The sequence below is a fragment of the Pygocentrus nattereri genome, chromosome 14 (genome assembly GCF_015220715.1).
Source record: "Pygocentrus nattereri isolate fPygNat1 chromosome 14, fPygNat1.pri, whole genome shotgun sequence".
Taxonomy (NCBI): domain Eukaryota; kingdom Metazoa; phylum Chordata; class Actinopteri; order Characiformes; family Serrasalmidae; genus Pygocentrus; species Pygocentrus nattereri.
Genome location: NC_051224.1, coordinates 4,669,747 through 4,687,500, shown reverse-complemented (window position 1 = coordinate 4,687,500; position 17,754 = coordinate 4,669,747). Strand labels below are relative to the sequence as shown.

At 42.0% G+C, this 17,754-nt stretch overlaps 3 protein-coding genes across 3 annotated transcripts in view; 2 read left to right on the top strand and 1 right to left on the bottom strand.

The window, feature by feature from the left end:
• fbxw9 (F-box and WD repeat domain containing 9) overlaps positions 1-749 on the top strand; it is a 14,691-nt gene extending 13,942 nt beyond the window's left edge. Inside the window, exon 10 of the mRNA XM_017720249.2 lies at positions 1-749. This exon is cut by the window's left edge and continues 1,108 nt beyond it. The gene's annotated coding sequence lies outside the window, so the exon portion shown is untranslated.
• A 1,165-nt stretch (positions 750-1,914) lies between these two features.
• On the bottom strand, positions 1,915-3,538 carry si:dkey-117i10.1 (GGL domain-containing protein). The gene is made up of 2 exons (XM_017720252.2): positions 3,250-3,538; positions 1,915-2,271 (listed from the first exon to the last, which is right to left on the bottom strand). Exons 1-2 carry the CDS (start codon positions 3,343-3,345, stop codon positions 2,146-2,148), a joined length of 222 nt encoding a protein of 73 aa, XP_017575741.1. The 5' UTR covers positions 3,346-3,538; the 3' UTR covers positions 1,915-2,145.
• Positions 3,539-6,541: 3,003 nt separating this feature from the next.
• On the top strand, positions 6,542-15,637 carry dhps (deoxyhypusine synthase). The gene is made up of 10 exons (XM_017720251.2): positions 6,542-6,697; positions 9,327-9,526; positions 10,738-10,887; positions 11,904-12,025; positions 12,204-12,300; positions 13,705-13,791; positions 13,876-13,981; positions 14,065-14,168; positions 14,266-14,391; positions 14,972-15,637. The coding sequence occupies exons 2-10, from the start codon at positions 9,332-9,334 to the stop codon at positions 15,065-15,067; spliced, it is 1,083 nt and encodes a 360-aa protein (XP_017575740.1). The 5' UTR covers positions 6,542-6,697; positions 9,327-9,331; the 3' UTR covers positions 15,068-15,637.
• The last annotated feature ends 2,117 nt before the right edge of the window (positions 15,638-17,754 follow it).

Here is a 17,754-nt window from a genome sequence, read left to right as displayed (position 1 = left end):
CACATAATCAGTCTCCTTGCTTAAGGGAGGGGAAAGTCAAAGGAAAATATGTGAAAGATAGGACTCCTAACGACCATGCAGGACCTAGTAGACCACCAAAACTGCCCCCATCAGATAAACAGCACTTAAAGCTTTTATCTTTGAGAGAACGAGAGGAGAAAATCAACCTTCACTTCCTTCAGATCTGAAAACATCCACAGGTGTTTCTGTTCGTCCTTCCACTTTCAGAAGACAACCCTATGAGTCTGAAAGGATGTGTAACTGATAAGAAGCCCTTAGTGAGAAAAGGAGACGGAACAAAGAAGCTGCTGGTGTTCTCAAACCAATAGAACAGCCACGCCACAAGTCCAGACCTCAGCAACTTTGAATGCATTTGGGACGCCTTCTTACTCGTTAGAAGTAGAAAATGCAACCAGCTGCTGAGACTGAACTGGTGTGGAAAAGTATCCCTGCAAATCTGCGTGAAAAACTGAACGCTCCTGTAATGGAACGAAGCTGTAGTAAAGACAAAGTGTGGATACTTTTAATATTGTTTAAAAAAAAAATACTCTCTTTTATTGTTGAGGGATCTCCATAATTTTCTGGTAAATAATTTGTTTTTTTTTTTTTTTATTTGCTAATACTGAAATATGAATAACTTGGTATGTGACTTTTGCACGGTGCTGTATGTTAAACACAATAAGACAGATTTTGCATGAGCAGTTGTTTTTTCTTGTCTTTCATTTAGTAAAGCAGAGCTGAACATTGTTTATTACTGACTTTTGAGTGTGTGTTTCTCCGGATCTCCCTCCCTATTTGACATTTTTCAGTATCTTTTGGTCCACATGAGTTACAGGTCTCTGAGTTGACCTGTGCACAGGCCTGACGACATTTTTCCAAAAAGGCTGAAAAGCATGTTTGTTTGTTTTTTTTATCACTCACTCTTAAGAAGGTGCCTAAAAGGGTTCCTTTACTGATGCCATAGAAAAGAAATACTTTTAATTCCCTAAAAGAATCTTTTGGGTGGTTCTTATGGATGAATGGATGGAAATTTAGCAGACGCAGGACAGTAATAGTAATAAGGGTGTAAATATAGCAGGAGGAATAAATGTAAAAGATCCTCTCTACAGGCAAATATACACAGAGAAAAATACAACAATCTATAACCTGAGATGAAAGACTGTACAAGGAGGTCCAGGTAACGGCAAATAATGACCACACTGAATAAATAAATACGTGTAGATGTTCGTACCAAAATAAAGGGTCTAGTGTGGAGTGTCCAGATGTGCAGCAAGGTGTCCATACGGATGGACAGAGAAACAAGATTAAGCATGAGATATAAGACCTATGACTCGTGTGAATACGCATGAATATGAAGAACCTTCTGAAAGAACGTTGAAAGAGTGAATGTCCTAGAACCTTCATAATGTGAAGGTTCAAAGAGGAACCATTTGTAATCGGGGTAGAATCTTAACATTTTGTTTTTTTTGCCTTTTTCTAAAGAGAGCGTATTTGTCATATTCAGTCTTTTGGTTTCACAGGACTAGAAATTTTGAACCAAATCCTAAATTTAATACAGAATAAACTTACAAAAATGACATGCAGTCAGGCTATTTAAATGCGTACTGTTAGATGTTCAGTAAATGTAGTTATGTTATAACTGAAGTTTGGGGGGGAGGGGCATGGCTGAAACCCCTCCTTCTTTCAATCCAACACCCTAAAAATTCACATGCTCACCTTCTGTTCCCATTCCTCAGTCCTGCATCAGTCCTACTTCAGCTATGAGGGGGGGGTCTGGCCTTCTAGCTACAGGCAGAAGGTGTCCAGAACTCCAGCCCAAGTTCTCAGAGTTCTCCCCCTTCCCTCAATCAATTCTCCCTCATACCACCACCACATGTTGGCCTGAACTCACAAACTAATGCAAAACATCATCACTTTATACAAGTTCTTTTACATTTTATTCATTAGTTTAGCTGTTGGGCATAAATGGGTTATAATGATGTGAAATCCATTACACAGGACATTTACGAGCACAGGTAATACTGACGGAGTAATGCTTTTAAAATCACTCAAGGATATGTACAATACTGAAGGTATATGGTGATTACAACCATCTCTGTGGTGCTTGCATCATTTGTATCACATTGTTTCATGTCCTTTCCTCTTTTACAGCAGTACACAGGTTTTCTTGTCTTTGAAAGGGTTTGATGAGGCGGCGATGCCGGTCAGCAGTGGATCTCCCCTCCGGTTCTCCTGACAGTACTGCACGAGCTGAGCAGCTGCAGCTGAAATCTGCGGCAAACACAACATCACACAAAATAATCAGGTTCTTCAATATTTTCCCGTTCATAATATCAAACGCCACGTTACAGGTTTACAGTCAGGTTCAAGCAAAAGGGTCAGCAACTTTTCAGAATGTCTTCAGAAAACCTTCTCACCGCTGAAATGTACCTTCAAGGGCCTTTCAACTTTTTTCCTTTGGTGCACTTTGTGGTTTTATGTACCAGTCATGGTACATTATGGCCATTTACATTCCAACCTCTCTTTACCCCACAGAATTAAACAGCCTGCTTTTGTTACTATGCCTTTAATAATGATATAAATCAGCTCTGTTCTGATTGGCTGACCTGCATTGTGCCGTGGCGTGGCGTGGTTGTTGGTGCCAGACGGGCTGGTCTGAGTATTTCAGAAACTGCTGATCTACTGGGATTTTCACGCACAACCATCTCTAGGGTTTACAGAGAACGGTCGAAAAAGAGGAAATATCCAGTGAGCGGTCAGTTGTGTGGACGAAAATGCCTTGTTGATGTGAGGGGTCAGAGGAGAATGGGCAGACTGGTTCCAGATGATAGAAAGGCAACAGGAACTCAACCAACCAACCAAAATCTCTGAGGAACGTTTCCAACACCTTGTTGAAAGTCTGCCATGAAGAATTAAGACAGTTCTGAAGGCAAAAGGGGGTCCAGCCTTTTACTAGCAATAAAGTGGCTGGTGAGTGTAATTACTAGCCTAAGTTTGAAGCACTTCAAATGGGAACTATTTTCACATAGACTTCTAATATAGTTTTTAAGAAATGTATATATATCATACCAAAAGCTAAATACATTTTCTTAACAAAACAAATCATTTCTAACTAAGTGAGCTAACTTTGAAAAAGCTAATATTTTTTTAAAAATTCAAGCTGAGCTTGTGTATCATGATGATTTGATGAGCTTTCAAACTGAACTTTTAAAAAATATATATATTAATGCTCAGAAGCAATGTTCTTACCTTGATCCTCTCCAGTCCGGCCTCCAGTCTCAGCTGCTCTACGGCTTTTCTGGCCTGGAGCACAGTGTTACTGCTGTACACCTTTCCAGCCTCCATCCCTGAGTCACGGCCTTCAGACTGTCATAATCCTCTCGCTGACCACTGAGTCCCTGGGATCGTCTGGACACTACTGAGTGCTCCTCTTTTTATTGATGCTGTGATAATGACTTAGGTGCTTCTCCTGGACAGCTTGCGTAAAGTTATAGGTCAGAAGGGAGTTGAGTTCAGATATGGGTTGTATGAAAGAGCTGATCTAATGTCTGGCTATTTAACCTGCACTCTCCCCCCCGCAGCGGGCCTGCGGTCACTCTGAAGAACACTTCAAAGAGTCCTGTGATGTGGGTGAGTTGAAAGGTCACAAAGGCAGGTGCAGAAATGTCAGGCCAACATCACACACCATCAGAAAGGGAATCCCCAGAGGGGCTGAAAGAAATAGCCTATGTATGTGCGGCAGGCCGTTTTAGCTTTTAATCCAGACTTTCTGTATCAGAAATGCAATCTGAACTAAGAAATATGTTATTAGCACAGGCATAACGCTGCTGTCAGAGCAAAACCTTGTATCTCCAAAATGGTAACTTTAAAGGAGAAGGAAAAAACATACATAACTTTCAATGTAAGTCAATGGAACCAGACATTTCAAGGCATCCTCTGACCTCTCACATCAACAAGGCATTTCCGTCCACAAAACTGCTGCTCACTGGATGTTTCCTCTTTTTCGGACCGTTCTCTGTAAACCCTAGAGATGGTTGTGCGTGAAAATCCCAGCAGATCAGCAGTTTCTGAAATACTCAGACCAGCCCGTCTGGCACCAACAACCACGCCACGTTCAAAGTCACTGAAATCCCCTTTCTTCCCCGTTCTGATGCTCGGTCTGCACTTCAGCAAGGTGTCTTGACCACCTCTACATGCCTAAATGCACTGAGTTGCGGCCGTGTGATTGGCCGATTAGCTATTTGTGTTAACAAGCAATTAAACCTAATAAAGTGGCCGGTGAGTGTATCTATATTAATATATATATTAGTAATTTGAATAAATTAGTATCACAGAACACTAATTAATGGACTCCAGTAAGTAACAAACAGTTGGTTTAAATTATCATCCATTTCAGCCGATTCCATTGATGTTGTTTACTTGTGCCAGTTTAATGAGAAGCCCAACCGTTTGCCTTTATGTTAGCAAAACAGGCTAAACTGATAAAGCTCAAGATAAAACCTTTCCATCCAAGTCTACGTTTTGGCACAGATTTCATTAAATATGCTAAAACCTAACTCTATTTGAAAATAACTGATAAAAAAAAATAAAAGAAAACAAACGATAACAAAAAATAAAACATATATATATATATATATATATATATATATATATATATATATAAAATTAGCTATTGGGGTGTAAATGGAAACTGGCAGTAGAAAATAAATTCTTAATTTGATTTTAAATCCTCAAAGAACTACTTACAATGAGATTGTTGACAATTATTTTAAAATATATGTCACCCGGAGCTCATCTCTGCCAGTAGGTAAGAATTCCAGCATCAGCAGCCCAGTAGTAGTGCTTAAACACAGGTAAGACCAAGCCACCCGTTGCATTAGATTTTATAGGTCTAAATGAATGATAAAATGATGGCATTAAGTTGAATAAAAAGTAGCAGAAAGATAGATATTCTGAAAAAGATATAGAAAACATGAGCAGACAGAGCGTACCAAATCTTTATCTTTAAACCCTCAGTTCTATGTGGTCAAATGCTTTTGGGGCATCCAAAGAGAGAACAGCTTCATTTATTCTCAGTATAGAACATTAAAAAGCAAACTTCTGTTACCAAATGCAAATCTACATCCCAACATGCCGTTACTGCAAATTCCTACTGTAATATCACTTCAGAGAGAGTGTTCTTCAGGAATATGGTGCTCTGAATTGATAACACTTTGATTTGCCTGTTTTATGGGACTTCAAATCGTGGTCAATACAGAACTGATCAGACACTTTTCACAAGTTACTTCAAATTCCAAGTATAAAATCATTTGTTCCTCACATCATGAATACATGAGAGAGTGTTCTTCAGGATTATGATGGTCTGATATGACAACACTCTGATTTACCTGATTTATGGGAGTTCAAATGGTGGTCTGTATAGAACCGAATAGACACTTTTCACAACTTTGCCATCCCATTACTCCAAATTCCTACAGTAAAAGCACTTGGTCCTCATACCATGAGTACAGGAGAGAGTGTTCTTTGGGAATATGGTGGTCTGTTATGATAACACTTTGATTTACCTATTTTATGGGACCTCAAATGGTGGTCTCTACAGAAACGAATTCACACATATCACAAGTTTGCTAAACCATTACTCCAAATTCCTACAGTAATATCACCTGTTTCTTATACCATGAGTACATGATACAGTGTTCTTGAGGAATATGCTGGTCTGAGTTGATAACACTTTTTTTTAATTTGCCTGTTTTATGGCACTTCAAATTCTGGTCTCCATAGAACCAAATAGACACTTTTCACAACTTTGCCATCCCATTACTCCAAATTCCTACAGTAAAAGCACTTGGTCCTCACATCATGAGTACAGGAGAGAGTGTTCTTTGGGAATATGGTGGTCTGATATGACAACACTCTGATTTACCTGATTTATGGGAGTTCAAATTGTGGCCTGTATAGAACCGAATAGACACTTTTCACAAGTTTGCCGTCCCATTACTCCAAATTCCTACAGTAATATCACTTCATCCTCATACAATGAGTACAAGATACAGTGTACTTGAGGAATTTGGTGGTCGGAGTTGATAACGCTCTGATTTACCTGTTTTATAGGAGTTCAAATTGTGGTCTATATAGAACCGAATATACACTGTACGGACTGTTTAATAGCAGATAATGTGTTCATTTCTAACGTGTTTGTGTGTGTTTGTGTATTAGACTTGGTTTAGTTGTGTTTATTAAGCTGTAAGACAAGTTTTTATATATATCTGTACTGAAAACGCGAGCTGCTACCGTAAAACGCGGTTTAGACGCGCACTAGAACCTTTAGCGTCGATAGCGCGACCGCGGTGGTAAAAGGCACATGAAGGCGCTGACTGTGTGCGATGGCAAATATTTGATACTGTCATTTTTTGGTGTTTTTTTGCGAAGTCGTTCTAAAATGATTACGTGTATTAATTAATAAACAGCAGCATGTGCGCTTCTATGGATTCATTCAGCAGTTTCGGTTTTCTTTTCTCATATCTGCGGTATCCGAAATGTCGAACGCGAAAATCTGTCTCCCTCCACAGGAGGCGGTCTGCGTTTGTCCCTTCGAGAGTACCGTAGTCTGAAACGTGGGTAACCTGTCTCAGCGGAGCCTGTGCGATGCAGCAGGAGCGGCTTCTGAAAACAGACGTTTCAGCCCAAACCCCGTAAAGTAAGTACCTCAAAAGCTGCATGGAAAAGCCGTCCGCGGTGACAGTCGCGGTTCATCGGAGTGCTTTAGTCAGGGAGGAACGGCGGGAGGAAGACAGGCGGCGGCTGAACCGTTAGCTTTAGCCTCGTATGCACACCTTGTTGCCGTGTAACGGGAAAACATCCTCTGTTGACAAATAAATGTTTATTTAGAGGTCCGGCCACTTCACTGAGATCCACACTAGCTTGTCCGTTTCTCACGGCAGAGCCGAAGGACACGCGTTTGCTTCTTGTGTTTATCCATAGACAGAAATAGGCAACGGTCAAACCCGGATTCCAGCGATTGTAAACAATGGGAAAAAAACCTGAAGTTGATCAACAGTGCGCGAGAAATGCGCAGTGCTAGATTTCGTCGTGAACGCAGACGACAGACGCTCAAATTTCTCACAACTTTATTCGAACCAAGAACTGTGATGTTCACAATATTTATACAGTGACTTAAAAATTTGAATATGTTAAATTTAATATGTTAAATATGCCACACACACTAAGGGGCAGTGAGCACACTTGCCTGGAGCGGTGGGCAGCCCTATCCACAGCACTCAGGGAGCAGTTGGGGATTAGGTGTCTTGCTCAAGGACACCTCAGTCATGTGCTGTCAGCTCTGGGGATCGAACCGGCGACCTTCCGTTTCCCTAACCTCCAGCCGCGACTGCCCTTATTTATCGCTGTATCTTTATTCCTCTGCCACACCACATTTATTTACTAGTAAGCAGAATAGGGTTGCCTGGACTTCCATCAATTGCCCTCACCCAGGGGAGGGATATTCATGGAAATGTGTTTCTTTCCCCTTTTCCCCCTGAGTAGGGGACATTTTTATCGTCATCATGATGAACTGTCTCACAAATTTATTTATTTTTATTCTGATATTGAGACGGCTAAACTGGAATAGTAACTTATTTACAAAGCATCTCATAATGGGACAGCAGGTCCAGGTTTTGATACACTCCTTACGGACATCCGTCACATTGATCCAGAAACAGCTCCTAATGGACCTGGCATGTGAAGAACGCTCTTGGTAACTGCCATTACAGCAGTACATACCGAATTGTTAAAGACACCAGAATTGCGTTTTTAGTCAAAAGCATCTTAATTGCAACTGCATCTGTCCTGTAGCGTGAGGACATCATGTTGGGACTGTTGCGATCATGACATTTTAGCTGACCATTAATTGTCTTATCAATAATTGGGATTAGCCGTTTTGTCTTTACTCGTTCGTTGTTTGCAAATATAAAAAAAAGCCAAAAATGACCAAATTGGCCGTTTAGCCACCTTATTCGCTAGCTTTGTTTACTTAGTAGCTGACACTGGTTGTACCATATTCTCCCAAATGTGAACAGTTAGGAAGAATTTTAAGATGCTTAATTTTAAGTTAACCAAAGCTACATGTTCTACCCAAGAGCAAAGAACTAAAAACGCCCACTACTCTGGTCAGCATACAAGCTGACAACATTTCAAATGAACATTTCAAACAAATAAGCTGCCTATTGTGATTGTGAATTCTAATGATTGTAGAAAGTAATTGGGGCGCTGATTGCAGGCCTACATCATGTTATAACACAAAAACATAATGTGAAGAGAACTGATGGTTTGTTTAAGAAATAAGAGTTAATTAACATTAAAAACGCTGAGATTGCTGGGCAGCTCCATCACTCATGCTACATTATAAACAGGGCTGTTTCATTCCAGCAGGTTAGATTTTCAGATTTCACGTGACATTGATTCCACACAGCACACACATAAACACACATTTTCTAAGCCGCTTCTCCCTCAGGGTCACGGGGGGCTGCTGGAGCCTATCCCAGCAGTCATTGGGCGTAAGGCAGGAAACACCCTGGACAGGCCGCCAAACCATCACAGGGCAGACAGACACACATTCACACCTAGGGGCAATTTAGCAAGTCCAGTTGGCCTGACTGCATGTCTTTGGACTGTGGGAGGAAACCGACGCAGACACGGGGAAAACATGCAAATTCCACACAGAGAGGCCCGCGGTCACCCGACCGGGGAATCGAACCCAGACCCTCTTGCTGTGAGACGACAGCGCTACCCACCACGCCACCAGATTCTACACAATATTTCTCCTTAATTTTTGATTGCAAAAATAAATACAAAGATATCTGGCAAAATATACAGTGACCGCAGACAGACTTTAATGTCTCTGTGTATGAACGAGTTCAGAGCTTTTGAGTTGAATCTCAATTCCCAAATTCCTGGAATCAAAGAACATCAGTTTCTAGCCATTAGCCTAGCTGTTTTTATTTCTATGGGGAAAAAAATGAAAGCATATTTTAAAACTAGCAAAGCCCATATGTTTGTCATGATTACAATTGCCTCCTGGAATATTACTGTATAATTTAAATGATGAGGACAGTAAGTAATTGAAATAAGAATTTTGCTGCATATATGCTAAATGAGTTGTTTGTTGTTTCAGTTTGCAAAATTTGACAGGTGAGAACCGACAGTCATATTTGACAGTTGATAGCTAGCAGTCATGTCAGTCAGTAAAGCACTGATTATCTGACACCGTTGAAGTCTGTCATAACCTCCTTTTTAGCTATCAGCATATGTTCTCGATGATGTTCTTTTAGGCCCTATGGCAGATAGTGTGCCGCCCTTGGCCAGGGAGGCAGTCCTGAAGGAGAGCACCGCTCTGCCAGAGGATGTGCCACAGATCCGAGGCTATGACTTTAACCAGGGGGTGGACCACAGAGCGCTGCTGCACTCCTACCTCACCACGGGCTTCCAGGCCAGCAGCTTCGCACTGGCTGTGCAAGAGATCAATAAGATGGTGAGCTCAAAGGACTTCTTATGTCCCCCCAACCTTCCTCTTGCTCTTCTAGTCTGCTTTCAGTTTTTATATATATATATACACACACATACATACATACATACACTCACCAGCCTCTTTATTAGGTACACCTTGCTAGTAAAAGGTTGGACCCCCTTTTGTCTTCAGAACTGCCTTAATTCTTCATGACACACTTTCAACAAGGTGTTGGAAACGTTCCTCAGAGATTCTGGTTGGTTATTTGAGTTCCTGTCGCCTTTCTATCATCTGGAACCAGTCTGCCCATTCTCCCCTGACCTCTCACATCAACAAGGCATTTTCGTCCACACAACTGACCGCTCACTGGATATTTCCTCTTTTTCGGACCGTTCTCTGTAAACCCTAGAGATGGTTGTGCGTGAAAATCCCAGTAGATCAGCAGTTTCTGAAATACTCAGACCAGCCCGTCTGGCACCAACAACCACGCCACGTTCAAAGACACTTAAATCCCCTTTCTTCCCCGTTCTGATGCTCGGTCTGCACTTCAGCAAGTTGTCTTGACCACCTCTACACGCCTGAATGCACTGAGTTGCAGCCACATATATATATATATATATAAATTTCTATATTTATATTTATGTATATATATAAATTTCACTAAGAGAGAATTCATCAAGGAAGTCACAGAAGATCCCAGACGAGCATCTGAGGAACTGCAGGTTTTGCTCACCCTAGATAGGTTCAGCTGAAAACCGCTAACCAAAGGGAACATACAGGCATCTCACATTTGCAAAAAACAAAGAACCATGATGACCCAAAAGAAATCATGTTCTGTGGACTCGTGAGTTGAAAGTGGAACATTCAGAAAGACAGGAGACTCTTAATGCCGTAAAGCTAACACAGCTCTCCACAATGAAAACTTTGTGCTAGCAGTCAAACGTGGTGGGTGGTAGTGTTATGATGTGGGGATGCACACCAGACTGTGTGAAATAGGTGTTTTTTTTTCTTTCTCTAAATGAAATGATCAGTTAAAACCTGGTTTGTGTTTGCTCATGTTCTCCTTGTCTTACATTAGGGTTTATACGGATCTGAAACCATTTAATGTGTCAAACACGCAAAAATAAAAGTAGACAAAAATAGGGAACACTTTCTCACAGCAATGAATGTAAAGTATATTTTGTCGATAAGGCAGAACATTTCTCAAGGAGCTGTTACGCCTGCGTTCTCTTTAGATTGAGAAGCGTCTGGAGCCAGTGGGAAGGGACGAGGAGCAACAGGATCAGCGGGATTGTCCAGGATGTACCATCTTTCTGGGTTACACCTCCAACCTCATCAGCTCTGGTGTCCGCGAGACCATTCGCTACCTTGCCCAGCACAAGATGGTATGTGTCAGCACCAGCAATCAGCTTCATTTAGCTCCAGTTCCACTGTCTTCCTTTGCATTTCTTTCAGAGATTTTTCATTCCGAGCCTTGAGTATAGTCCCTGTCTATTTTGAAAACTAACTGCCAGCTCACTTTTGCACAATAATAGCTTCAGAGTCTTAGAAAATGCACTTAGTTGATGTTTTCCGCTCGTGAAAACTAAAAGCTTGGCTGCAGTGTTTCTTCTAGGATGTTCTTCAGCAGCGATGGGTTGCCAGGTTTAAACTCATTTGTTGGTCAGTGCTAGTAGCTGACGTCTTTGATTAACGAACTATACAGTACAATAACGCTGCAGCCACAGCTCTTTCTTCAGTCTCAGCCGTAGCTTTGTCAAACCTGTACTTTTTGAGGTTCATCTTTCTTCCTTATTGGTCATGTTTACATGCAGCCTGATAATCCGTTAATAATCCGACTAATAGCTCAATCGGAATAGAATACGTCCATGTAAACACCATTCGGCCATTCGGAATACAATTTCTATCCGAATGAACGAGGTGGGTAAACCTCTAAATAATCCGTTAAATAGAAGAATGATAGCCGTGTAAACACGAGCACGACTTCTTCCTTTATAAGTGCGTGTGAAGGACGTTTCTCTGAGTCTGATGTCAGTTTAAAGCCATTAAAAACTCAAGCGCACCAACTGGAAACTCATCTCATGCCGACTGGACGTCACATGATCTTCGCTGTCATGGTAACGTTTACTCTCAGCGCTGCTCTACGCATGCGCGTGATTCTGCATCGGATTACTTGTAGCGGGCATGTAAACGAAGATTTTCATCAGATTGTTGAGCAGAGTGAGCATAGACACCTCAGTCTGTATCCGACTGTATCAGAACATCTTCTCATGTAAACACAGCCACTGATCTGTATGATCTGGCCCTCACGATCGGAGTGTGAAACGGGTCCATAGTAAGCAGAACAGTTATCTGGAACTGTGATTAGTCAGGATATTTAAAGCACACTGTGTGGACGCAGGTGGACGTGATTGTGACGACAGCAGGAGGTGTTGAGGAAGACCTCATTAAGTGCTTGGCGCCCACCTACTTGGGTGAGTTCAGCCTTCCGGGCAAAGAGCTCCGGCAGAGAGGCATCAACAGGTGGGACATTTTTCTTCTCTTCTGAATTAGTACTACGGTCCTTTGCCTACCTACTTACACAAGTCTGTCTGTCGTCACTGCGCTAACCTTGAAGAGCCACAGTAGTATTTTTTGAAGATCTAAAGTGACGTGTATGTTGAGTGCCGGATTTCTTTCAATAAGGCTTTTTCCATTTCAGGATTGGCAACCTCCTGGTCCCAAATGATAACTACTGCAAGTTTGAGGACTGGTTAATGCCTATCCTGGACCAGATGGTGCTGGAGCAAAAAACGGAGGTCAGGAGGTTGAGGGGCTCTGTTTTTGTTTGTCGACTTTGAAAGTTATGCTTGGTTAGCGCTACACGATAATGATAACATTCCACACTAGGTTTGGATCATGGGAGTACCTTGATTCACCCAAACACCCATAGAAGGTCTTCTGGAACATATGAGGTTGATGAGATTTTAGCACATTTAGTGATTGGTTTGAGCAAACCAAGTCAATTCACAAGTGAATTCATGGTAGCAGCCACGAACATCACTTTATATTGCGAATTGTGTTGGGGGGTTAATATAATATGCATTTTTTTGCAGAAGGTGTTTTTTTATTATTATTAGGGAGAAACAAATTGTGTGTGTGTGTTGAATTCTGAGTGATGGATACCTGGCATTGCATGCACCCTGCACAGCTGCTCCAGGTGCCCTTAGTTGAAAAAATATGACTTGAAGCTTTCAGGTAGCCTTAACTAAGTCATAAGTACTTAGTACGTGGTGGTTGGTTAGTGTAGTGGTTAACACCTCTGCCTTCTACACTGTAGACTGGGGTTCAATCCCCCACCAAGGCAAGCACCCTCCACTATACCAATAAGAGTCCTTGGGCAAGACTCCTAACACCACCTTGGCCTTCCTGTATAAAATGACCAAATTGTAAGTCGCTCTGGATAAGAGCGTCAGCAAAATGCTGTAAATGTAAGTATATTTTCTGTGCTGACTGAAAGGAAGGTGCATACACTGAGTACACTGAACAGATTCTAGTTATTTTGATATCTAGATATCTAGTTATTTTCTTACCTTGATATCTAGATTATTTTTTCACAGCTTCTTTCATAGCTTGTTTTAACTTGTAGCATCACACTTGCTAATTAATATTACTACTATCTACTAGTTTTTTTCCCCACTTTCTACTATAATACTTTTCTAATAACAATGTTTGCTATCCGGTGTCAACCACAGGAGGATGGGTATTCCTTCTGAGCCTTGGTTCCTCTCAAGGTTTTTTCCTCTTTTAGGGAGTTTTTCCTTGCCACTGTCGCCGCTGGCGACGCCCATAGGGGCTCGGAACCCGGATCTTCTTTTCTTTTTCTTTCTGTAATGCTGATTGTTCTGTAAAGCTGCTTTGTGACAACACCTGTTGTAAAAAGCGCTTTATAAATAAACTTTGCTTGCTTGCTACTAGTTAATAGTAGAACACTTTCTAAGGGGAAACCCTCTACATATCTAAACAGCAGCCATCTAGCACAGCTGATTAACAGTGAGAGAAAATAAAAGCTGTGTGAACCCTGTGTGTGAAGACCGCGTGCCTCGTGTTTTGTCGGCTTTGAAAAACACAGTGTGAAATCCACCCATTAAATGAAACCAATGAATGTTGTATGATTAATTGTATGAGAGGGGTGTAAAAATGTGCTTTTGTGTGTCACTCAGGGAACCCACTGGTCTCCCTCAAAGATGATCCACAGACTAGGCAAAGAAATCAACAACCCTGACTCTGTCTACTACTGGGCCTACAAGGTAGAGTTAAAACGATTTCAGTTGGTTTTCATTCATTAATGAGTCAGTTCAGATCAGCAGTAACCAAACTTCTTTGTTTTTCAGAATGACATCCCAGTGTTTAGTCCCGCCCTCACGGATGGCTCATTGGGCGACATGATCTATTTCCATACCTATAAGAATCCTGGTTTGGTGCTGGACATCGTGGAAGGTATTCTGTTGATGTAGCATCTGTGAATATTGTGAGTGCAGTGTTATTAACCTTAGTTAATTATCCTCACGTTTATGTTGTAGATATCCGGAGGTTGAACAGTAAAGCTGTGTTTGCGAAAAGCACAGGCATGATCATCCTGGGAGGAGGCCTTGTCAAGCACCACATTGCAAACGCGAATCTGATGGTGTGTACCCAATATCAAGAGCACGAGCTGCTGTGTCTCTAATTGGAACTTCTCAACGACTCTGGCTTCTAAACCCCTTCTTGTCTTGCTCTTCTAGAGGAATGGTGCTGACTTTGCAGTGTTTGTGAACACGGGGCAGGAGTTTGATGGGTCAGACTCAGGGGCCAGACCGGATGAGGCTGTGTCCTGGGGAAAGATCCGTATGGATGCCAAACCTGTCAAGGTGTGGTTTGATCTCATTTGCCTTTAGCACTGGATTACATTATTTAAACATTAACATACACACTGATGCAACATTGAAGAAAAAAAGAAAAGAAAAAAAACAAAATAGTGTTTCTGTATCCAGCTTCCCCGTGACCCAGAAGGAGAAGCGGCTTAGAAGGTGTGTGTGTGTGTGTGTGTGTGTGTGTGTGTGTGTGTGTGTGTGTGTGTGTGTGTGTGTGTGTGTGTGTGTGTGTGTGTGTGTGTGTGTCTGTATGGTGTTGGGCCACCGTGAGTCTCTTCAATGCACCTTGGAATAGATTCACTGATTTCTCTGGAAGAGCACTGGAGGGCTGGAACCCTGTTCTTCCAAAAGATTTTTCCTGTATTTTTCCCATGTTTTGATGGTGGTGGTGATGGAGAGCGCTGTCTGACAAGCCTGTTCAAAACCTCCCATAAGGCTTCAATAGGGTTGAGAGCAGGTGTCTCTGTAGGCCTTAGCATGGCTCTCCTTGCTGATCGTGGAACGTTGAGATTTGTCAGAATGCACATCCCTCGTCTGCGGTAACCTGTAGTCGTCTGTTTTGTCTGTCCTGTTTCAGGTATACGCAGATGCCTCTATAGTTTTCCCTCTGCTGGTGGCTGAGACCTTCGCACTCCATGCCAGCAGACTGACCGTGGACAAAAAGGACGACTAACTGTGTCTGCTGTCCTCTCTCCTTGTCTTCCTGCTAATCTCATTCCCTCCATCCTGTCTTTTTTTAAGTTATTCTTATGCTTCTGTTTCTCCATCTCATTTCAGCCTTTAGCCTTTTTGTTCCGCTCATCCTCATCATCATTTTATTGTTATTCATCATGACTTATTGAAGTTTTATTTAGCAAGGTGACTGTGTTTCTTTATACTATCTGTGTACCTTCCTCATTCTTTCTATTGCAAATCTGCTTTTAGCAATGGATTAATTTAATTAGCTAGTTTATTTTAACCTGGCCAGGGTGGATCCTGCCTTCCGCCTGAGGACCGCTGGGATAGGCTCCAGCATCCCGCCCCCGCGACCCTGAGGAAGAAGCGGCTTAGAAAATGTGTGCGCGTGTGTGCGTGTGTGTGTGTGTGTGTGTGCTATTTTATTTTAGTTTGGACACCATGATGTAAATAAATTGAATATTTTGGCCAAAGAGTGTAAAAAAACAAAAAAAAAAACAAACCCAAACACAGTTTACGCTTGTTTAGCAAAGGAGAAGGAATTCAGAAATTCAGAAAAGTGAAAAAATAAAGGAAGCATCACATAAACAAAATGTATGTTTCTTCCATATATATTTGTGTTTTTAACCAATTTTTAACCAATATATTGTTTAAATAGACAATGTTTTATAGTTTTATTGTATTTTTTTCCTCCACTTTTAAAGTTAACTGTACCAAATATGTAAAGTTTTACAGGACCGTTTCCAACCTCTCTTTATCCTTAATTAGAACCATTTGTCACTGTCTTTGAACACTGAAATTAGACCTCTGCATTTAACACATCCGTGCAGTGAAACACCCTCATACATGGACACTAGTGAACACACACACTAGTGGGCAGTGAGCACACTTGCCCATAGTGGGCAGCCCTATCCATGGCACCCAGGGAGCAACTGGGGGATAGGTGTCTTGCTCAAGGGCACTTCAGTCATGGACTGTCAGCCGAGGGGATCGAACTGGCGACCTTCTAGTCACAGGGCTGGTTCCCTAACCTCCAGCCCACGACTGCCCCTTTGTAATTAAACAGAGTTTATAATTTACATTAAATACTCAAAGATGAATATGCTGACGCTGAGCAGAGACGCTGTTTTATGATAGTTTGAGATCAATGGTTTTGGCTCAGTGGGGCGGCACAGTGGCGTGGTGGGTAGCATTGTCACCTCACAGTAAGGAGGGCCTGGGTTTGATTCCCCGGCTGGGTGACCGGGGTCCTCTCTGTGTGGAGTTTGCATGTTCTCCCCGTGTCTGTGTGGGTCTTCTCCAGGTTCTCTGGTTGGACATGCTAAATTGCCCCTGGGTGTGAGTGTCGGTCTGTCTTGCGATGGACTGGTGACCTGTCCAGTCTGTATCTGTATCCTGCCTTCTGCCTGATGACCGCTGGGATAGGTTCCAGCCGCCCCCCCCCCCCCCCCCCCCCCAGTTTTAAAATATTTTAAATATTTAAAACCTATGATAAAATCTGACTAAAACAGCATTAAGGGGCTGGGCCACTTCCTATCCCCCCGTTATACCCAAACAGGCCTGCTGAACAGCAGAGGGCGCCCGCGAGGGAGTCCTCAATGAATTTGAGTGAATGGAGCCCAACGGCTGAAAAACAAAAAGTTAAAATAGTTTCTAATCACTCGCCCAGAACGTTTCTGTAATTTTAGAAAGTAGAAGGATGGATTTCACTAAAAATGCGAAGGGAACTCACCGATATGTTTCCTTTTTTCTACGGTAAACGGGTTTCGGGCAGCAGGAGGCGGGCTTTACTGCTAGAGCGTGATGATTGACGGGCGAGCGGAGCAGCTCATTGGCTGTTAACGCTCACTGACGTCATGAGCGTACATGAGGCGCAGTTTTAAACTCGAGCTAAAAGCTCTTAAAAATATAACAGCGGCGTTAAAATGTTTTATGATATTCACTGCTCAGGAAATGATCGAATTATTTAACATTAAAAATGTTTAAGCATTTATAAACTAAAATAAATTATGTTGCTCAAATGCTCCATATCAGCTCATTCATTTTGGACCGACTCGGGAGCGCCCTCTAGCGTCTGAGAAAACCTGAAGGCATTGCAGGAGCGGGAATTCTCAACAGACGACATGCTGAGTGTTACAGGCTTTTCTATTTCTGTTTATACCGGTGAACAGTGGTGGATAGTAACTGAGTAAATGTTACTGTACTTAAGTAGTTTTTTCGTGTATCTGTACTTTACTTAAGTTTCTCCAGTCTGGGCGACTTTTTCCTTTCACTCCACTACATTTCAGAGTCTAATATCCGACTTTTTCCTCCTACATTTTGAGAAATCTGTCGTTCCTTTTGGTTTCTGTGTGTATAAAAACTTAACATGTCAAAACGAAAGAAGCGCAAAGCCAGAGCACCAATCAGGGCCCAGCGGTCACTTTGTTTAGAGCTGGCTTTGACCTGTTGGTCATACCGACCCAGTGCAGCACGCGGTTCAACGTCAGCGCAGCAGCGTAAACCTTTGGGAGAGTCTGTTCAACATAAATGATGAACTAACCTAACTTTGTGTAAATAGAGCTCAATATAGAAATATGTCCACATATGCAGTCGAGACTGACGCGGCTTTTTTCTGAATTTCTACAAACACCATTTCATTTTATAGTAAATGAGTTTGGGCTGGTTTATGTTTATGAACAGACG